The following is a 19,440-nucleotide window of genomic DNA, read 5'->3' as shown; positions in this document are numbered from 1 at the left end:
CAGCTGTCTTGGCACAGATTTTTCCAACTGTGAGGAAGGTCAGGACCAGCCCCAGAGTAAAGCCATACCTGGGCAGCCCAACTCACCCCTCTGGAAGGAGGCACAGACAGAGAGAGGATCAGAAAACAACAGTCCCATTGAACCTGTCTACAGGGCAAGTTCCACCCAACCTGGCACATGTCCTGCCTGAGGAGCTGGGCTGCAGCAAAACAACACTTGAGACAAAAATCCTTCCTGGAAACCTGGCGTTTGGTATTGTCGCCAGCAGCACTTAACACCACAAGGTACTTTCTAATTAGGGAACAGGATTTTTCCCCAAAAGAGCCCAAAGCTTACCTGAGAGGTGACAAAACAGCATGTGAAAAAGAACAATCCAATGGACTCACGTTAGTGGATATTTCCTAAGTACCATGTGCCCGGTTTTCTAGAGCAATTTTAATATACAAAAGGCAATGAACTTGCAAATTGTGATCAAGATAATTCCTTCAATTAGAGAAGAGAGCATAGAAAAGAAACAAGCAAAAACTCAGACTGTTCAGACCTCACTGAAGTAGAACTACAGGGGAAGTTGCAATAGTTATTTCTATATTAACAATAGTTGTTTCTGAGTGCTACTCAGATTCCCTCTAGCAAAGTCCAACATCAACTTTACTAGAGTGGCATCTTCCTCCTCCCGAGGGCACCTCTGCATATTAACCGATTCAAAAGAAATCACAGAAAAACACAAACAAACAATCCCCCCACCATCTTTGAGAGAGGAAAAAATGCAAGAGGAGGTCCCAGTGCTGGAGGAACCCTAACTGAGTTCTGCAAGATACAAAAGATAATGTTGTAGATGATCTAAACAGATGCTCAAAAACATACCTGAAGGGTCAGATCCACTTTAAGGATCCCAGAACCTATGACCCTGTTCCCTCCTGCCAGAAGGCTCTCAGCCTCTACTCAATATTCCAATTTAACAAGCAGAACAAGTGCTTTTGCAAATGTTTGCTCCTATTTTCAATATGCATACACATATATTTAATGTTTAAAAAAAAATTAAACCACCTCCTCAGTTAGTGATGAAACCTACCATATGCATAAACTTTTGCTGACTCCTTGTATCTCGATTTCGCCCTTTATTTCCAAGTGTGCTGTGTCTAGGTAAAAATGGAGTTAAATGATTACAGCAACAGTGAGGTGATCTCACCTCATTGTCCACCAAAAAATCAGATAAAGGATTGCCTGGCTGGGCACAGCCTGAGACTCACAGAGTACCAATTACCTGATGCAAGTTTGCACCCAGCCCTCTCTGAAGAGACTCTACAAGAAAATTGGGATTTTGGTTGGTTTTTGCTATAAACCCAGGGCACAATGACAGGATCACTAACCACAGAAAAATTCTGTGTGACAAGACCCAGGATCCAAACCCCAAATAAGAAAGGGATCCCCAGCACAAGCAGAGAATGGGATAAGGAGACAGACTGGGAGGATTAAGAAGACGTGGGGATCTGACATGGCAGACAGCGAGGCTGAAGGATAACAAGCATACAGCTGGAGTCCTAATTTTTAAGTAAACAAACAAGAGGCAGCAAAGCAGGGTAACAAGGCTGATCAGAGACACAGCAGAGCTCTGAGGGACTCGAGTCAGGGAAGCAGGTACACACACGGCAGCAGCAAGGCTCCCTGGGGAGGAGCCACCCGGAGGGAAATGAGGGCTTCCTCCAGCACCCTGGCTGCCCGACCACAGACACCCTGCTGCACTCTAACAAAGCACTTGCTTAATTAGCCCAGCCATATCTTCAAAAGGAAAGAGGTGCCAGAAGCAATGGTGCAACCGTGAGTTCCCTCAGCTGAACAGCTTCAGGTCCCGCATGAACTGACACTGCCGCACACACACACAGACTCACAGTCCAGACCACAACCCAATCCACACAAAAACTGCAGAGCACAGTTTACTGGCAGTTAAGTACCCTGAGACTTCCATCACTGATCAATCACCTAACAAATTCTTAAAGAGCAATTTCTCAACACAAACGCCCATCTTCTGGCAAGACTATCTGATATCCTTTGAGTCAGCAAGCAGTGGAGGCAACTGCACACTACAGGGCACAATCTTGGCATACTTCTTGCCTTCTCCTGCACCCAAGAGGCCAGCACCCACCCTCATCTGCTTATCATCCCACCCCATCCTTCCATAAGCAGCTAAATTCTCCTCCTTGCAACATCACAGAGTTCAGGATGCAGGAAATGGCAACCTGGGAACAGTTAAGGGGAGACAAGTCTTCAGAAGCCACTTGCCACTTGAGTTGCCATTTGCCAAAGGAGAACCTTTGCTTCTGCCCAGTGTTGAAACTACAAGGCAGAAAGAAATAGTCTGGTGATGAGACTAAACTATATTCACCTGTGCAGGAAGCGAACACCCGACTGCAATTTTTGTGTTCCACTGAATTGCCTGTGTTTTGCAAAGCACATATCCTAAGCTGCTTTTTGAAGCACAGTTTGAAAGAGAAGTCCAGCTCACCCCACAGAGACATTTTTCTATCCATCCTATTTCAGCCTTGCCTGGAGCATACTGAGCTGGGAAGGGGCTGCAGGTGCTGCCTCTCCCTACCCCGGGTGGCTCCTGCTTCCTCAGGCCAGGCTGTGCTCAGCGCAGCCCCCGAGCTGATGCTGCAGTTCCATTCCTGCCTCGCTCAGGCTTGGCACCTACAGTGCACAACACAAGCGGGGATCCCAACAAGTGCTGTCCTGAGCACTGTGACTCAATCCACTGGCTGCTGGGAACAGAGGCTGCGTGTGCAGGTGGGGATGGCGGTGGGGCTGGCAGCGTTTTGGCAGCTCCCTGTGGACATTCCAGCAGCTGTGCCTGCCCCCAAACACAGCCTCCCCAGCTGCAGCAGCCTGCCCCGAAGGGCCTGGTTACCTATTAGTGCCGAGCCCCACTGCGCCGCATATCCACACCGACTTCTGCTTTGTCCAATCATTAACATGAAGTTTACATATTCCTGTCTTCCCAAAACATGTCAAAGGTTACAGAGTTCTCTCTGCTGAAGGAGAACCTCTACACAGTTTGTGTTCTCTTAGCTGCAGTTCACAGTGCCATTTCAGAGGACTCAGCTTATTTAGGTGGAACCAAGCTGTGGAACTGGAAGCCTACTATAGATCAAAACCCGGACTTCATCAACAGTGAACAAACCTCAATTCACCTCAGAATAGATGAAGGAAAACAGATGTATTTCCAGATTTAGCAGCCTGTTGTATGTATATTTACCTCTATTATTAACATTTTGTTAGTTCTTTTGGAAAACCAAGTAATTTCAAAGACCCATTAAAGTACTGACATAAAGAAAACTTAAGTTCTCCCCCTGGATTAGTAAAATACCCTGGAGCTGGGAAGTTTAGAGAAGAGCTGTGACAGCAGAGAGAAAGAATGAGGGCCAAACACAGTGTCCCGAGCTGCTTACTCCCCCACAGGCAGGGTGAAATGCTGTAGGTTCAAAGGGTGATCCAGGAGACGCAGCTCGGCCAGCACCAGCTTCACCGACACAGAAGTGCTGTAAAACCAACCTGAACAAGCTTTGCAATACACATCTCTATGTTCTGAATGCACAGAAAAGAAAGCCACGGCAATCCAGCCTGGTGTAAGAAGGAAAGCTGCAGATGTCAACTTCCAACAGGACAAACAATCCCATGACACATGTAGCGTACGCATTAAGAGAACAGCCTGAAAATAACAATCGATGGGGGTTTAAAATTAGAAAGTTGACTCGTTTAAATGAACAGACAAGTGTGAAAGGCACAACGGCTGGATCAATGCAAACCAATATTTGAACAGCTGTCACGCAGACCAGGAAGATTAAACATTTAACGTGTTTTTCCACAGGTATACAGAAGCGTCTCCGAGTCAAGCAGCCCGAGGCGGGCAGGTTTGTGCCCCTCGGTTGTGAGCCGCCCAGCCCGAGGGGGACGCCAGGCTGTCCCCCCGCAGGCACCGGGAGCTGCACTTACCGCCGACCCCCGCGCCCAGAGCCCCGCCAGGCACCGCCGCTCGCTGCCGCCTCCGCCCGCACACGCGGAAGTTCAGCAACGGCGGCAATAAATGAACATCGCCAAGGCAACGAGGGGAAAGGCCAGCGAGCTTGGGTTTCACCCGAGAGAGCTTCACCTGACTCACGGTGGGGGAGTGCCGGTCGGGCTCAGTTTGGCTACTTTTTTCCCTTCTCTCTCTGTAGACACATTTTTGATTCCAACCCACGATAGGCGCCAGAGAGGTAAATTTCCACTAACTGCGAGGAGAGAAACCAGATCCCACTGGAATGTGACCTGCACATAGAAACTCTGTGAATCCAGTTTCATCCACTGAGCACCTCTAGTTTCATTATATCTCAAAGTTTGCAAAACATCACATACTAAAAGATAACAGATCTTTAAGTCAGTGTTTTGATGGCAAAACAAATACAAATGGAAAAGACAACAAACCTTTAATTCAATGTTTTAACTGTGGCACTTCTGGTTTCCTGAATGAAAACACACACAGGGCCCTGTGTGCTACACACTCACAATCACCCAAACACACACCGCTCAGAATTCTCCCCATTTGTGGGGGATAAATCAACCAGGATCTGCAGTTCCAAAGCCAAACCCACTGTGTGTCACCTGCTTAAAGGCCAGTGTTGGCCACAGCAAGCCTAGTAACCATGTTAGGCTTCTCCTAAATCTCCCAGCAACTGAAACCAGGTTCAGTGGCAGAAGAGTTGAACTCATTCTGACTTTGATTTGGTGGATTGAACCAATCCACTTACAGCTGAGTGAAAAAAAAAGTGCTTCAGGAAGCTATTCCACATCACCCTCCTGCAGAGAGTATTCCCAAATTGGCTTATCCTGTTCTGAATAAGCACCTCCCTAACATCAAACAATGCTGGGCAGCCCAAGAGGGAGAATCCAAGTGGGGTGCCCTGTCTGGTGGGCTGTCACCATCACTCCCAGAAAAGGCAGCTGAGAGCACCCCAAGGAAACAGCTCCATCTCTGATCACAGTGACTTTCTAAAGGCCATAGCAACAGAATGTGGAAAGCCTCCCTGTAATTCCTGCAATATCTTACTAATCTTGAAATTGTCAGTGGCAATTTTGCCAACAGTGCTTGATAAAATCTCAGTTGTGCAATGCAAACAAAACCATGCACCAGGGCTATGACCCAAATCTCCACTCTCCTCTGCAAGTTCAGCACAGAAAACAAACTTAAAAGGTCACTTGGTTACAACTCATCTGGCTCAAGCATTAAAATCTCCTTTAAGCTTCACCACACTCCTCACCAAATCCAAGAGAAATCAAACTGTGCCTTTCCCTACCCACAGAGTTCTCAACCCTCGCTGCAGGATGCAATGTATTTGTACAAACCCCATTATTTTCTCCACAGATCGCAAAATTAGAGCAACTAAACCTAAAAGCTTTTGCACAAAAGAAGGCTACGCAATTTGGATCATAAAGACCCTCCTGGCTGAAATGCATTGGTCAGTTCATGGGGCATACCTGGTCCTCCAGAGCACTCCTGGCCAAGCAAGGACTCTCACACAGAAGGAATCATAAGATGAAGCAAACACTAGTAAGTATTAAAAGAACTGCAGAGTTTGGAGGACTATGGCCTTCAAAAGCTGATACAACAGAAAAATAGTAAATGTTTTACAATAGTGATTTAGGTCCTATTTCAGACCTCTAAAGAAAAGGAACTATATTCATGTTTTCCTTGGCTGGAATGGCACACTCAGCAGAAAAAAACACCACGCAGAATTTCATCAAGGCACCAGTTTGTCTTAGAGGGACACTATAACGATGCTGCTCTTCCAAGGGGACACACCAGATGAAAAGAGCACACAAAACTGGAATGAGCAAGTTGGAACACAGACACCAGGAGTGGTGCATAGGGATCAAAGGTACCCACACATCAGTGACAGCGCATGGGACCAGGAGTCCAGACACCCAGCCCAATGCCAAAAGCACACCATTAACAAACAGGCTCAAAACCACAGTGCTGCCATCTGCATCCAAACTGAACATTTGCTGTGAATTTCAACAGAAAATTCCTAAAGAAAATCTGACAGAACTTCTTTTCCTTCCCTTGGGGAATACAAAAACCAAACTGATTAATTAAAAAATTAAGGTTTTATTTCAACAAGTACCCCACTTTCTGACATGCACAAACTACCATAAAACAAAGGAACAATGATTGTCTGTGTAGGATTTTGCCAGTGCCAGGGCAAAAGAACAGGACACTGGCATAAGAACAAGGCAGGTTGGTTAATTTCAAATCCTCATTATCCTCAGGTCAGGGCCCACACGGATCCATTACTTTCCAGCAGTACTTCAAAACTTACTAGGCAAAAGAGAATCACTAAAAAGCCATGTCCCCAGTGGATGTGTGACAACCCCGTCCAGTATCAAGAAAGGGTCTGAATTCCCAATTAGCAGCCTGCAGCAAGGGCTCACAGAAGGACCTGACAGGAGGACTTGCTTTCAAAGCAGCTGCTCCAGAACAACACAAAGGTTTTAAGCTTTCACTAAATGAACTTCTGACATATTTATACTTAAAATATTTTTAAAGAAACATTAAACATCTTGAATTGGTATTTTTTTTATCTCATGAAATGCACTAGGCCCTAAACATTCAAACTTTTTAAAAGTGAAAAATTATGCCTTACACTTAATAATCTCCATTTTTTTCCTGTGTGAAATAGCACACAAATCCAGTGGAAGACTGTATTTTAGACAATCAGTTCCCACAAAAATCCACCAATGTATCCAACAGCCTCCCTCAGTGCTCAGCAGACACAGCCGCTCCCCGCCCGAATTCAGCAGCGATGTCACTCCGGTTAACGCCACTCCCAGCTCGGGGCCAGGCCGGGCGGGGCTTGGAGCAACCCGGGCCAGGGGAAGGTGTGGCAGAGCACGCAAAGCTCCTCTGTCAAACAGGGCAAGTGGAGCTGCATTCACTCCCCTAGCCCAGCTAGTTGCCAACGGATTACACAAACATGTTTATGTAACCACAATCTATACTCTTGTTAGATATTTAATGATTCCACACCATAAACCACCAGTGGCTGCACTGTTTAATGACAAAACACACATTCAATAAAACCGTAATCCAACAATAAACTGTGATTGGAGGCTCATTTCTAACCCAGATAACTGCAGGGATCGATTCCACAGCACACACCCACAGCCCAGAGCTGCACCACTGGCTGCTTCACCTGGAGAAAAATGGCACAGGGAGCTCCTTAAACAGGCTTTGCTGGAAAAAGCTTGAGAGAAGGAAAACTATGCCAACCGACATGAAAATGCCAGTGTCACTCTTAAAACCTGAACCAGCTCTGAGATTCAGTCTCAAAAGACACAAGGCTCAGGTACCCTGGGTGACGACACTCAGCCAGGCTGGGACAAGTGTTTGCCAGAGGGAAGAGCTGGCTACACTGCAATTACTTTGGGACACCAGAACCCACAAGTCACCTCTCCTACCAGCCCGTGGAGTGTCTGATGTGAGGCAGCGCTCTTGTTACTGCTCCACGGAGGCTGGAGAAACACATTTACTTGTGCTTCGATGGGCAAAGGGTGCTGGGGGCAGAAGCAGAGAGGCTAAAGGAGGGGGGTTGCTCAGGCTGGAGAAGGCAGAAACTCCTAATTCCTATGGATCACAGCCTGACATCTGCAGGGAATTCAGCCTGTACTTTTCACTTTTTAGCTACTGTAATAGCTTACCTGCAGTAGCTTTAGCTCAGAGCAGAAGTTGGGAATGTCAATTTTCAGAGACACTTCATTTTCTGACACAGTTTGTTTTGTTGCATGAATCATCCTATTATCCAACCAGAAATTAAATTAGATCTTCCAGCTCTTGGCTGCAGTTAATAATTAATGTTACTGTATGAGTTTCCAACCTCCCCTGGTGAAAAAATTCTTCCAAACACATTAACATTTCAGTGAGTGGTGTTGTCAGCCACTCCAGCAGTTCACTCCTTTGGCTTCTCTTCTACATCTTAAGTTTCTTTTTCCAAAAGAATAACAAGTCAAAGCCTCTAGCAATACCTCTTGTCCATTAAGGCTTTGCTCCCCAAGAATTTGGGGGAAGAATCACTCCATTACAGCCTCTGCCCCCCCGTACAGATTAGGGGACAAAAATCAGCCACCTAAACCAGTGAAAAGGCCAAGTCAATAGGGAAGGGATCTGTTCCCACCAGAAACATCTCATGCCAGGCTTTTGGATCCTGGTTGTAGTCCTGGTGTTTCCAACCTACTTGCACATTATGTTCTACCACCTCCTTCTACCTCTTCCTTTCCTGCTCCCTTTTTATTACAGCAGCCCTTGACAAAGCTTTGACTCTTTTTGTTCATTATAAGTATTTATTGGTCATATAAATGGATAGCCTAGGGTTAGCAGGCTCTTCCATCTGAGAACTGGTGTCTCACAAAGAACAGGAAAACTGTTCAGTTACTAATCCAGGCTTAAGGCTGACTAGATTTTGGCAACTGAGCAGGAGCAAGCACAGCCCCTCGTGGCTGGAAAGACAAATATGCCCAATGCAGGAGACTGAGTAATTCAGCTGCAGAAGCTCTCTCCTATATATACATGCATTGAAGGTGCTTTTGAAGAGGAAAAGTAGGCACTATCTTAATTTAAAGGCATTTTCTTCTTTTACTGGAATATGCTTGTCTTTCACACACTGTAAAAGAACAAACTCTAAAGTACAACAAATACAGTGACAGCGATACTGAGTGCTTTTTCGGTTTGTATCAGTTCTGCTTATATATTGACGTGGAAGGCTTGGAAGTGTTTCAGGGAGGGCTGGAGTGTTGCTTGCATTGGTTGTTGGATTTGGGGTGGCCATTTGTTTTGGGGGTTTTTGTTTTATGGTTTATATAATTGCTTATATTAATTGTTTATGGGAAATTCCTTCAAAATTTGTGAAATTCTATCAATAAATGGATTGTTGACAGACCAAGCTCAGAGGTTAGCTCAGTCACTTGTTCCCAAAATGGTACTTGACACTGACTAGACTAAGAAACACTCATTAAAATATTCACCACTCATTATCTAAAACAAAGGCTGCACTTTGTGTCCTGCCAGGCACTCTGGATGCAAACTGGGGCTCGATGCCCCAAACAAAAGGCACATTCAGAATCCATGTTTTGCAGAAGCGCTGCAATAGGGTCAGTCATTCAGCATCCCAGAGCAGGCCCTTGTCCCGGGGAAGCACAGATGCATGTTCCCCAAAGAGGCAGAACAGGACGGAGCAGAGGGCATAGCAATGCTGAATTCCTCAGGCAACTTACAGCCAGTGGCTCGGCTGCCACAGCAACCAGCTGTGTAAACAAACTGTTGCTTCTACCTGCTTATTCCTGACCCTGTGTCACATTGCTACCTGCAGAGATGATGAGGTACACACAGGGCTGGTTGCTCCTGACACCACAAGGACTTTGAGAGGGCTCAGTCAACAACTTGGGAATAAAGAATAGGATTTTTCTTCCAAGAACACAAATGCATATTGCAGTGACTGAAGTACAGTCTGACTGAAGTACACTGAAAGGCTCTTGGGGTCACACAAATTAACACAAGTCTGAAGAACAAACTCAGTTTCCTCCAGGCAGGTCTAAAAGAAGTCACACCCCCTTCTAGAAATAACAAGATGATCTACACAAAGTCCAAATCTGCTGCTAAATGGTGACCGTGCTGTACAAAGCAAAGGCAGAAAACCAGCCTGGAGCTGCAGAGCCCAAACTGCAATGGCACAGAACTGCTTCCTTTAACAGGCTCCCACTGCAGATAGGCTGAGGCTGCACACCAACAAACAACCTAACGCATTCCATGAGATGGTATTTGTCCTGCATGCAAGCCCATACTGCAGCTGCTTATACTGAACACAGCAAAATCTGCTCCAAAGATCACAAAACAAAAATGCTGGGAAGGAACTTGTGACACTAAGAAAAGTGCTAAAGTGGTCAGTGAAAAAACCGAAGTTGCCAGGCACAGCAACACCCTGAGGGCAACTAAATCAAACCACACCACCACACGGGGTCAGCACTTTGGTGTGTGAAGACTTAGTCTGTGTTTAAGCACAAGACCCAAAATATGAATGAGGGAGGCTTTTTTCTAAAAAAAAAAAGTGACACAAGTAGGCACATATGAGAAGGTGACCACAGGACTTGAAAACACACTAGCTACGAACTCCAGCATCTTAACTCTGCAGACTTTGAGGCCAGTCACTATCAGTTGTGAAGGGCCCATGGTTTCAACAGCTTCCAAAGGGGCTCTTGTCAGCATCTTGCATGAGGAGCATGCAGGAACACGGTGACAAATGACCTGGCAGGTAATCCACACCCTGCCTGTTAACCATTTAGCACAGTCCAGTTTACAATGTTTGACTTTCAAACTACAACAGAAACTAGTTAAGACAAAACCAAAACCTGACTGCAACTTGATTTGGCGCAACCTCTAGTACAGCTGCAGGATATCCCTGGAAAAAACAACTCTGACCTTGCTCCCAGCCTGGTCAGACCTGCCCAGCACAGCACCCACAGGACAGGGGGCGTCTGCTGGCCTTTGCTGCAACCACCTGTCCCATTCTGGGGTTCCAGAGTGCCACAGCCACCACCCTTGGGATGCAGCTGCCCTAAAACAGGAATAAGTAAAATCTCAGCCTCAACACAGGGGAGGAAAATGCAACATGTTCTTTATCATGCTAATCAGAACACAGAATGAGAAGGCAGCTTCTGGATAAGAGAGGTAACAGAAGCATCAGGATAATCCACTTTGTAGGAAAAAGAAAATTTGGAAAAATATCTATAGTGCTACCTTAAAAAGAGAACAATCCATCCAGGTTCACTGCCCCTTATGTCTCCTAAAGGCCCACATCCAGCTCTGGTTTCCAGACCTTCAGCCAGCCTCCCTGATGGCCAGGGGAAGCCTGTCTCTGTTCCTGCCCAGCTCTCAGGTCGCTGCACCTCCGGGGAGAACCCAGCAGCACTGCTGGAATCCTGATGTCATGGCCACAGCCAGAGAGCAGCTTCTGAGGAAGGAAAACACACCTCTGGCACTCTCAGGCTACCCGTGCCATGGGAATAGCTAGTTTTCCACGACAATGCTCTCGTCTCCTACGAGCCTCTTAGCAGCATGACTGGTAGGAGAGGATGAGCCCCAGAAGTGTGGGCGAGAAACAGCACCGGAGCCAGCCGAGGCAAGGACGGCGCAGGAAAAAGCAGCCCTCCTGCCGGGCTGCAGCGGCCAGGAGGCGCTGCCGACAGAGAAGGCAGGAAGCAAGATTCATCCCACTCACTGCACGCCCGAGGCGCCCTGCTCCAACAGCAGGGACGGCAAGCCATCAGCACGGACACTGGCAGGATCCCGGCGTGTCGCCGCATGGCTGGGGACAGCCTACCCTGCCCGGGAAAACCACACTGCAAGGCTCCCTCCCACAGCGAACAGAAAGGAGAAGCGCCTCCTCGGGCCACGGTAGCAAGAGTGGTGCTATTCACACACAGTCCCGGCCAGGCAGGCACAGGAATATACCTGACCCTGAGGACTCAATGTTTTTCTATAGACGCTGGAAATAAGGAATAAAATAGTAAATTACCAAACTTGACCAGATGGGCCTGAAAGAAACCAAACAGCCAGCAAGGATAAATGCAGAGGTCTTTCTGGTACCCGCCCAAATGTGTGCCTCCAGCACTTATCCTACTGAAACAAGCGCAGGCTGTGCAAGGAACGTGCCTCTCACTGTGGCACACAGCACCTAAGCTGCCCAACTCACCGCTCCTTGGACAGGACAGCTCTCCATCTCAAGCGTCCACCCACCCAGTGGGACAGGTGTAAACTTTAGCACTCAGACTGCCTTTTAACAAAGGAGTGGGGGGAAGGCACATATGAGGATACCAAGTGAGGCAGGGAGGTGATCCTGCAACCCTGAACTCTAAACAGTGACACCATTCCCTCAGCTATAAAATGGAGCTGCACCTACACCACTGCTGTATGCTCTCAGTTCACTAAAGCAAGGCCTGTCCAAGACAGAGCATGTTCAAGTTCTTTCAGCTCAACTGTTACAAACAATAGCCAATATTTTATAATACCTTGAACATCACTGTACCAAGAGCAGAGGTTAAAGAAGCACATCCATTGCTCATTGCTGCACAGCAAAGCTGTTGCTTTGTTCATGAGGCTGAATCAGCACAAGCACAAAGCCCAAACTCACAGTTTTGTCCGCTCACCACTTCTCCCTCTTACCACTCCCTTCACCACAAACAGCAGGAATGGTCAACTCAAGAAATATTTAAAGAAAGGTTAAAAACTCCACTTATTTGTTAGGGAATTCATCTATTTAACATTCTGCTTTTACGCAGACTTGTCAGAGACTTCACTGGGGTCAGGATTCTAGCCAAAGCTCTGGATTCAGGAGACCTACACAGCCAATGTCACAACTCACAGCCACCAAAGAGCAGGGGCCCTACCCTCCCTTCACACACACCCTCCACCACCACCCCAGCTGCTCGTGCCACATACCTCCGACTTCCACCACCTTTCCAGAAGTTACTGCAATCCAACAGCCCTGCAAAGACATGGGACGCTGTCCACAGGGGGTCCCAGAGTGTACGAGAGAAAGCCGCATCTCTCTTTCAGCAGTGCAAATCCACTGATTTGGGTGGGCTTGCTCCAGAAGCCATCAGCCTCGACTTCTTCTCCTCAGGTACAAGGTGGAGGTGCAAGTAAACTGTCCTGGGATCAACCACTGACACCAGCACCAGCTGAAGGTCCTCAGCACATAATAAGCACCAGCTGAAGGTCCTCAGCACATAATAAGCACCAGGTGAAGGTCCTCAGCACATAATAAGCACAGCACCAGCTGAAGGTCCTCAGCACCTATCAAGCACCAGCTGAAGGTCCTCAGCACATAATAAGCACCAGCTGAAGGTCCTCAGCACATAATAAGCACCAGGTGAAGGTCCTCAGCACATAATAAGCACCAGCTGAAGGTCCTTAGCATATATTAAATACCAGGAACACCTGAAGGTCCTTAGCAGATATCAAGCACAGCACCAGCTCAAAGTCCTTAGCATATAATATTAAATATATAATATTAAATACCATATAATATTAAATATATAATATTAAATACCAGCACCAGCTGAAGGTCCTTAGCACATAATAAGCACCAGTTGAAGGTCCTTAGCACATACAAGTCCAGCCTAGAAGCTGCAGGGGTGAATTCTTCCCACAAAATCCTAAGATGTAACACCAATTCCCTTCTGACAGATAAGCTCATTCAGCACTCATAGCATGCCTGGTGATATTTTCCAAACAAACCACAAAAAATCCCGTCAGAAATCTGTTAACCGTACCTCCGAGCGCAAGCTGTGCCCCGAGGGTGAGGTGCCTGCTCATCAACAGGTGCGGGGTCACAGTCCATGTTTGCTTCCCAGGAAAATGGCCTCTGTGCAGGAGCAGGGGAGAGCCTCGCGTTCCCATTTCTTATTACACAGCGCCCTCCAGCGGCCCGCCCTTCACATGACACCCAAGGAACGCTTATCCCGCTTCCCTAAGGCAGCAGCGGAACCACGGGCCGCACTCCCGACACATCACCCTCAGAGGACACGACAACAGCCAGGCGAGACAGAGCATCTCTGAATGGGGGTATAGCCAAAACTAACATTCCTCACACCCTCATATTACTACAAGCCTCCTTCAATGTCTTTACATGAATTTTATAATAAAACTAGAATTTACTTAGTGTCAGCACTAGTGACCAAAACATGCCGATAACTCATCAAAAGCTGGTTTAAAATGCAGGCTGTTATAAAAATCTATTGACCTCCTGAGAACCACAGCCTATTTTGATATTCTGCCACACAAGAAGATATGCAAGCCCTGTCATTTATGAAATGCTTCCTTACCTAGACTTTTTAATCATCATTTAAGGTTTACATGCTAGCCCTGAAGCCAGTGCACTTAAAGTCTATAAAAACAATTCGGGGTCGATAAAAAAGTCACTATTCTGAATTGCTTATGCCTAAGACACTGTCAGAGCTGTAACCAAGGGAGGCCCCTCTCACACTCAGAAGGCACAGTGAAGCTTTTATGTAACTGAAATATTCAGAGCAGAAACAACAGAGCTCTCATTTAAAGGGTCTGTGTTCAGTGGTGGTGACAAAGGGCGCATCTTCTCAAGGAACTCAAGGGTTTTTTCACATAAAGCCTCCAGGTTTCAAGAACACAGTGGGCTGGGCTGGAGCTCATGGGGCCGGGGGCGCATCCCTGGGCACACAGGCCCCCCCACGCTGCCCCGTTCCACCTCACAGCCGAGGAGCCACAGCCACCCACAAGCTGCTTCTGCAGCACATCAGTGCCCTGGGCCTTCATCCGGCACTCTTCCAGTGCCACAGCACCCTGAGCTCCAGTGCTGCTCCAGGAGCTGAGCTGGGAATGAAGGGACATGGCTCTGGAACCCCTCCCCAGCACCTGTCCTGGCAGGGGCTCTGTGGGCACAGCCTGGGCTCAGGAAACACCTCTGGCCGTGCCAGCACAGCGCAGAAGCCGGGTGAGCTGCAAGGTACAGCCTCAGGAAACAGCAACAGGAAACGTCACCCAAAATCTAACTGCAACCATCTACAACACTGACACTGCCCAAACAACTCAGCATTGCCATTACTTCCAAAGTTGATGGCTTGCTTCAAATGCAAAGCAGAGAGATCCGGGCCTGAACTCCCACATGTCACTGCGGCCACCAAGTCCAGGGAGGGAGGGAAAATCGCAGCCCTTTTCCTTCCCAGTAAATCCTGCTGATAATGAGCAATAACACCTTCTTGGGGCCTTTGCAGCCCCATCTCATGGGTCTGCTAACATGACACTCGAGTACTGGGAAAGAGACACCCTCAAGGGAGATCATTCCAGAGCAACAAATCCATCAGGAACATGTAAACACGAGGCACAAAAGCCAACCTCCCACATGCCTCAGTCTGAAACAGTTTGCAGACAGTTTACCCATCACAGCACGAGCTGCATTTCACCACAGCACCACTGCAGCAAATCCTGGCTTACTCCTTACCTTGATGCCAGATCCAGTACAGGTGAGCCTGTGCTGTCCTGTCCATAGGAACTGTTTCCATCATACTCAGAGCTGGGTTTGTTTCCCTTTCCCCAAAGTGCGTCTCAGTAAAGCAAAGCACCACACAGGCTCCTGAGGTCCTGAAATCCTTTAGGATTCACTCTTCAGGCACAAGGCTTTGCCCAGCACAGCACACCAGAACAGTGATGAAAGGTTAGGCTACAGTGACTACACATAGAATTATTTATCTGGAGGCATATGGGATTGTATCTCACACATTGAGATATTTTCAGGAACATAAGATCCTTTTGACAAATTCTAAGGAATGACAAAATGTCATCTCAGTAGGAAGCTTCTAATTCCAATTGACTCAATCACAAGTCACAGAAGTTGAACAGAACTTAAAAAGAGAAGAATGCTGGAACTGCAGAGAGCAGTTTCACATATGAACCTCTCTTCCTCCTAATATTTTAAAGTATAAAAAGACACTCTTCAAGGATCTTTTTTCTGAAGTTCCATTTTTTATTAAAGCAAACAAGTTCCAAGGAGCTGCAAGTTTTGCTTCCACCCAAGGACACTAAGAAAGCAAAATGTTTGTGGATTTGTGTGGGCAACATCTGACTCTCAAGAAACCCAAACTGAAACAAACAAGAGGTGTACTTCATTCACAAATATTTTCCACTACAAAGGGCTATAAGTTTTTATATACACTGATATTTAGAGATTGCATGAGAGTACCTTAGCTTCCAGAGCCCGTATAAATACTATTTCACAGAATCACAAAGAGGCTGAGGTTGGCACAAGCCTCTGCAGGTCACCTGGCCCCCCCCGGCTTAAGCCAGAGCTGGCTGCCCAGGCCTGTGTCCCAATGGTCCCAAACAGTCCCGTGCATTGAACTCCCAACGGCCTCTGAGCAGCCTGGCCCAGTGCTGAGGTCATCCTGACAGCGAAAAATTGGCAGGGTATGAATCTGAGTTACAACTCATTTTAACTAATTAATATAAAACACTTTACAGTTCAGGTTTACAAGGAGGCTGATCTATGAACACAACATCATCTGCCATGAAAAACTGCAATGGTTGGCTCATCCCCTGTGAGTGAGTGATCCCCAAATGCCCAATGGCCTGGTGTTCCAACACCTGTCAGAGTGCTTGGGCAAAAGGGAACCACATTGGCGTGGAAGGCAGCCCGTGCGCAGGGATGAGTGCAGGCCCACAGTGTGCAGACACGCCGGCACACGCAGCCGGGCCTGCTCCACGCCTAGCACACACACCAGCTGTGCCTCTGGTCTGCAGGAGAGATTGCTGCTTCTCTCTCTCGAGAGCCACTCCGCGAGTCCGGCTCGCATGTAAATCACTGCATTTTCCAATCAGCAAATGTGCCAGCAGTGGAAGCATCAAAGCCCTCCAAAACCCATCTACAACAGATCTGCAAACTGCACTTCAAACCCAGGCAGGAACAAAGGAAATGAATAGGCTGAATATGTCCACGTATGTAACTCAGCCTCTCACGGCTCTCTCACAGCTAATTGAGCTCTGCTTTCCAAAAAATGATGAGCCAAGCCCAGGCCAATGCTAGAGGGAAGTCATTACCCACAGGCCAGCGTGCAAAGAGCTGTCAGCACACCTTCCTCAGCCCACCTGAGCTTTACCTTCACTAGAGCTTTCATGCAGACACCTTCCTGAGAGAGACCATCCTCCCCTCCCTCCGTGCTCTCCTCTGCCCATTACTAGAGACTCAACAGAGGGTCAGGCTCTCAGGGTCATGAAACTACAGCCCAACAGGCTCTAAGTATCACCTGCACCCTTCTCCATGCCACCCCTCCCTCAGACCCTTTTCCCTCTTTCTTCCATCCTATTTCCATTTGTGGACTCCCACTGTAGTTTTAGATGGTCACTGCTCTTCCTGAGAAGTGTCCAGCATCAGCAGATGCACAGCAATGCCGGAGACAAAGCACAGTCTGCTGTCCCTCAGGCAGTGTGCCTGTGGTCGTCACTGCAGCTGTGATAGTGGTCACTGCTGAGAGACCAAAGCCTTTCTTTTCTCAGCAGCTCCTTCTCTAACAGCTTACCTCGGGAGGTAAAACCACATCTCCCTGCCCACTGCTCCACAGGCCAAGTCCCCAGCATCTGCTGGGACTGAGCATCATGGCAGGAACAGCCCCTGCTGTCCCAAGATCCCTCCACCTCCAAGCCAAGGTGAGAGCAGCCAGCAGATTTCTCCCTGTATCCATTTCTCTTTAGCATTCTGTGCAAGTACCAGCATATGTCGAGGCAGGAGGCAGGGACAAAAGACACAGCCAAGCGCACGCACAACAGAAAAGGCAGCAGCCCAATTCCAGCGAGATGTTCTCAGCCACCTCCCTGGGACCTGGCAGGGTGGCTCCAGGTTTCCCTTTTCCTCACAGTGCACACTTGCTAATATAAGCACAAAAGCACCTCCAACCAAATGTTTTGGATTGCCCATGCTGGGCCAGCAAACCCCACTGCCTTTAGCTGTTCCCTAAGCTGTGCAAACCCCCCAGCAGCAGCAGGCAAGATCACCAGAGGCCCTCTGGAGCCCAGGACCGGACAGGATTACCGCAGGGCAGCCCCGGAGCAAGCAGGGCCCTGCAGATGGCCCAGCAGTGGGCCCAGCTACCTGCAGCGTGAGGCAATGCACCGGAGCCGGCCCAAAGCTGCTCGGGGACTGGTGCCAGCCACCGCTGTGCTCACGCTAAGGCTTATGGAAACAGCCCAGGGAGGAGAAGGTTCTCCTCTGCCGTTGTGCTCACTATCTACATCACCCAATGCTCCTGCAACGCCCACTCCTCGCCCCTACCTTCACACACACGCAGAGCATTTGCAATCACTCTGCTCTCAGCTTTATAATTTAACAACAACAGAATGACACCCCCCCCCTTCCCAAAACACCCACTCCTGCCCAGGAACCTCCTTCCCAATGAGAATTAAACATTACAGTCATCCAGACCCGGTGCCGCTGAAATATACCAGGTAAGAAACACTGCCAGTTTCACAAGGCAGAGGATGTTTTTAATGTTTCTTCTACACTACAGACAGACTGACACATCAGCCGTTGTGTTCAGCCCCACAAAACCGGAAGCAATGCTGTTATAATTACTATTCACGCCTGTAAAAATAAAAGATATACATGCGTTCCTAACAGCCGATACCCCGAAACCACAGCCCATAATGCAGCCTTGCCCATTGCTGATGCTCCATGACACTAGCTCCTAAGAAAAGGAGCACCTGACCAAGGCAATGAAACAAAAAGGGCATTAAGTAAGATTTTTAACATTCACCTAAAGTAAACTGGACTATTCTCCTAAAGCCTGTATGATTTGCTTGATTCTGCAGGAGACATCGGCTGATAAAGCCGGCACACGGTGATTAGTTATCGCGGGTCCTACCCCGCTTATCAGCTCCATCTGCATTGGGGCCACGCTGTGTCTGACACAGTACCCGGCGCACCGGCCCGGCGGCTGCTCCGCTCCGGCCCCGCGGCCGCTCCCCTGCGGACACCGGCAGCGCTGCGGAGGGGGGCGGCCGCCCCCGCCCGCAGCACCGCCGGCCGCTGCTCTTTGTTCGCCGCCGGCCCCACCGAGGCACCCGCGGGCTCTGGGCGGCCGCACCTGCCTGGGGTGCGGGCAGCGCTGCCCGACCCGGGCCGCCCCCGGGCAAGTGGCCGCTGCGGGAGGGGCGCGAAGCCCTGAGGGGCGGGCAACGCTCGCCCTCCCGGACCGACCGTCGACCTTCGCCCAGCTTCCGAACCTCAGCCGCGGCTCTCGCCGACGGGGCCCCGGCACACCCCAACCCAGCCCGTCCGCGCCGACCCACCTCGTCCTCCGAGAGCCCGTACACCGGTTCCGTCGCCGCGGTCGCCATGGAGCCGCTCCCGGGCCCGCCGAGCCGCACGCCGCCGCCCGCGCTGCCGCCGCCTTCTCCTGCTGCTGCCGCTGGCCCGCGGGCGGCGGAAGACGCCGGGAGCCGAGCCCGGCGGAAAGGGGCCGGGGGCGGGGCCGCCGGGGGCCGCCCGCGCTGCCGCCGCCGCCGCGGGCCGGGGCTGAGCGCGGCCGCAGGGACGGGGAGCGCCGGCGGGGCGGGGAGAGCGCCGGGCCGGCCCAACAGCGGCGGGCGGGGCGCGGCACAAAGCGCGGGAGGGGCCCCGCTCCGCTCCCGCACCGCCCCGAGGGACGGGCGTGAGGGGCCGCGAGGGGCCGCGAGGGGGCGCGTGAGGGGCCGCGAGGGGCTGTGAGGGCGCGCGAGAGGGGGGGGGGCAAGAAAGGGGGGCGCGAGGGATGCGCGCGCGAGGGATGCGCGCGGAGCTGGCGCGCTGGGGCAGCGGGCGCGTGTGGGTGGCGCCCCCCAGTGGGCGGGAGCGG

At 49.5% G+C, this 19,440-nt stretch overlaps 1 protein-coding gene across 2 annotated transcripts in view; it reads right to left on the bottom strand.

The window, feature by feature from the left end:
- NEDD4L (NEDD4 like E3 ubiquitin protein ligase) overlaps nt 1-18,975 on the bottom strand; it is a 78,122-nt gene extending 59,147 nt beyond the window's left edge. For both annotated transcript variants that reach the window (XM_058043233.1, XM_058043234.1), the window contains exon 1: nt 18,896-18,975. In XM_058043233.1, the coding sequence (XP_057899216.1) occupies nt 18,896-18,943 (48 nt within the window). In that variant the 5' untranslated portion in view covers nt 18,944-18,975. The remainder of the gene's footprint in view (nt 1-18,895) is intronic.
- Nucleotides 18,976-19,440: the final 465 nt, after the last annotated feature.

Source organism: Melospiza georgiana, chromosome Z (assembly GCF_028018845.1).
Source record: "Melospiza georgiana isolate bMelGeo1 chromosome Z, bMelGeo1.pri, whole genome shotgun sequence".
NCBI lineage: Eukaryota > Metazoa > Chordata > Aves > Passeriformes > Passerellidae > Melospiza > Melospiza georgiana.
This window is presented reverse-complemented; position numbering and strand designations above follow the sequence as displayed.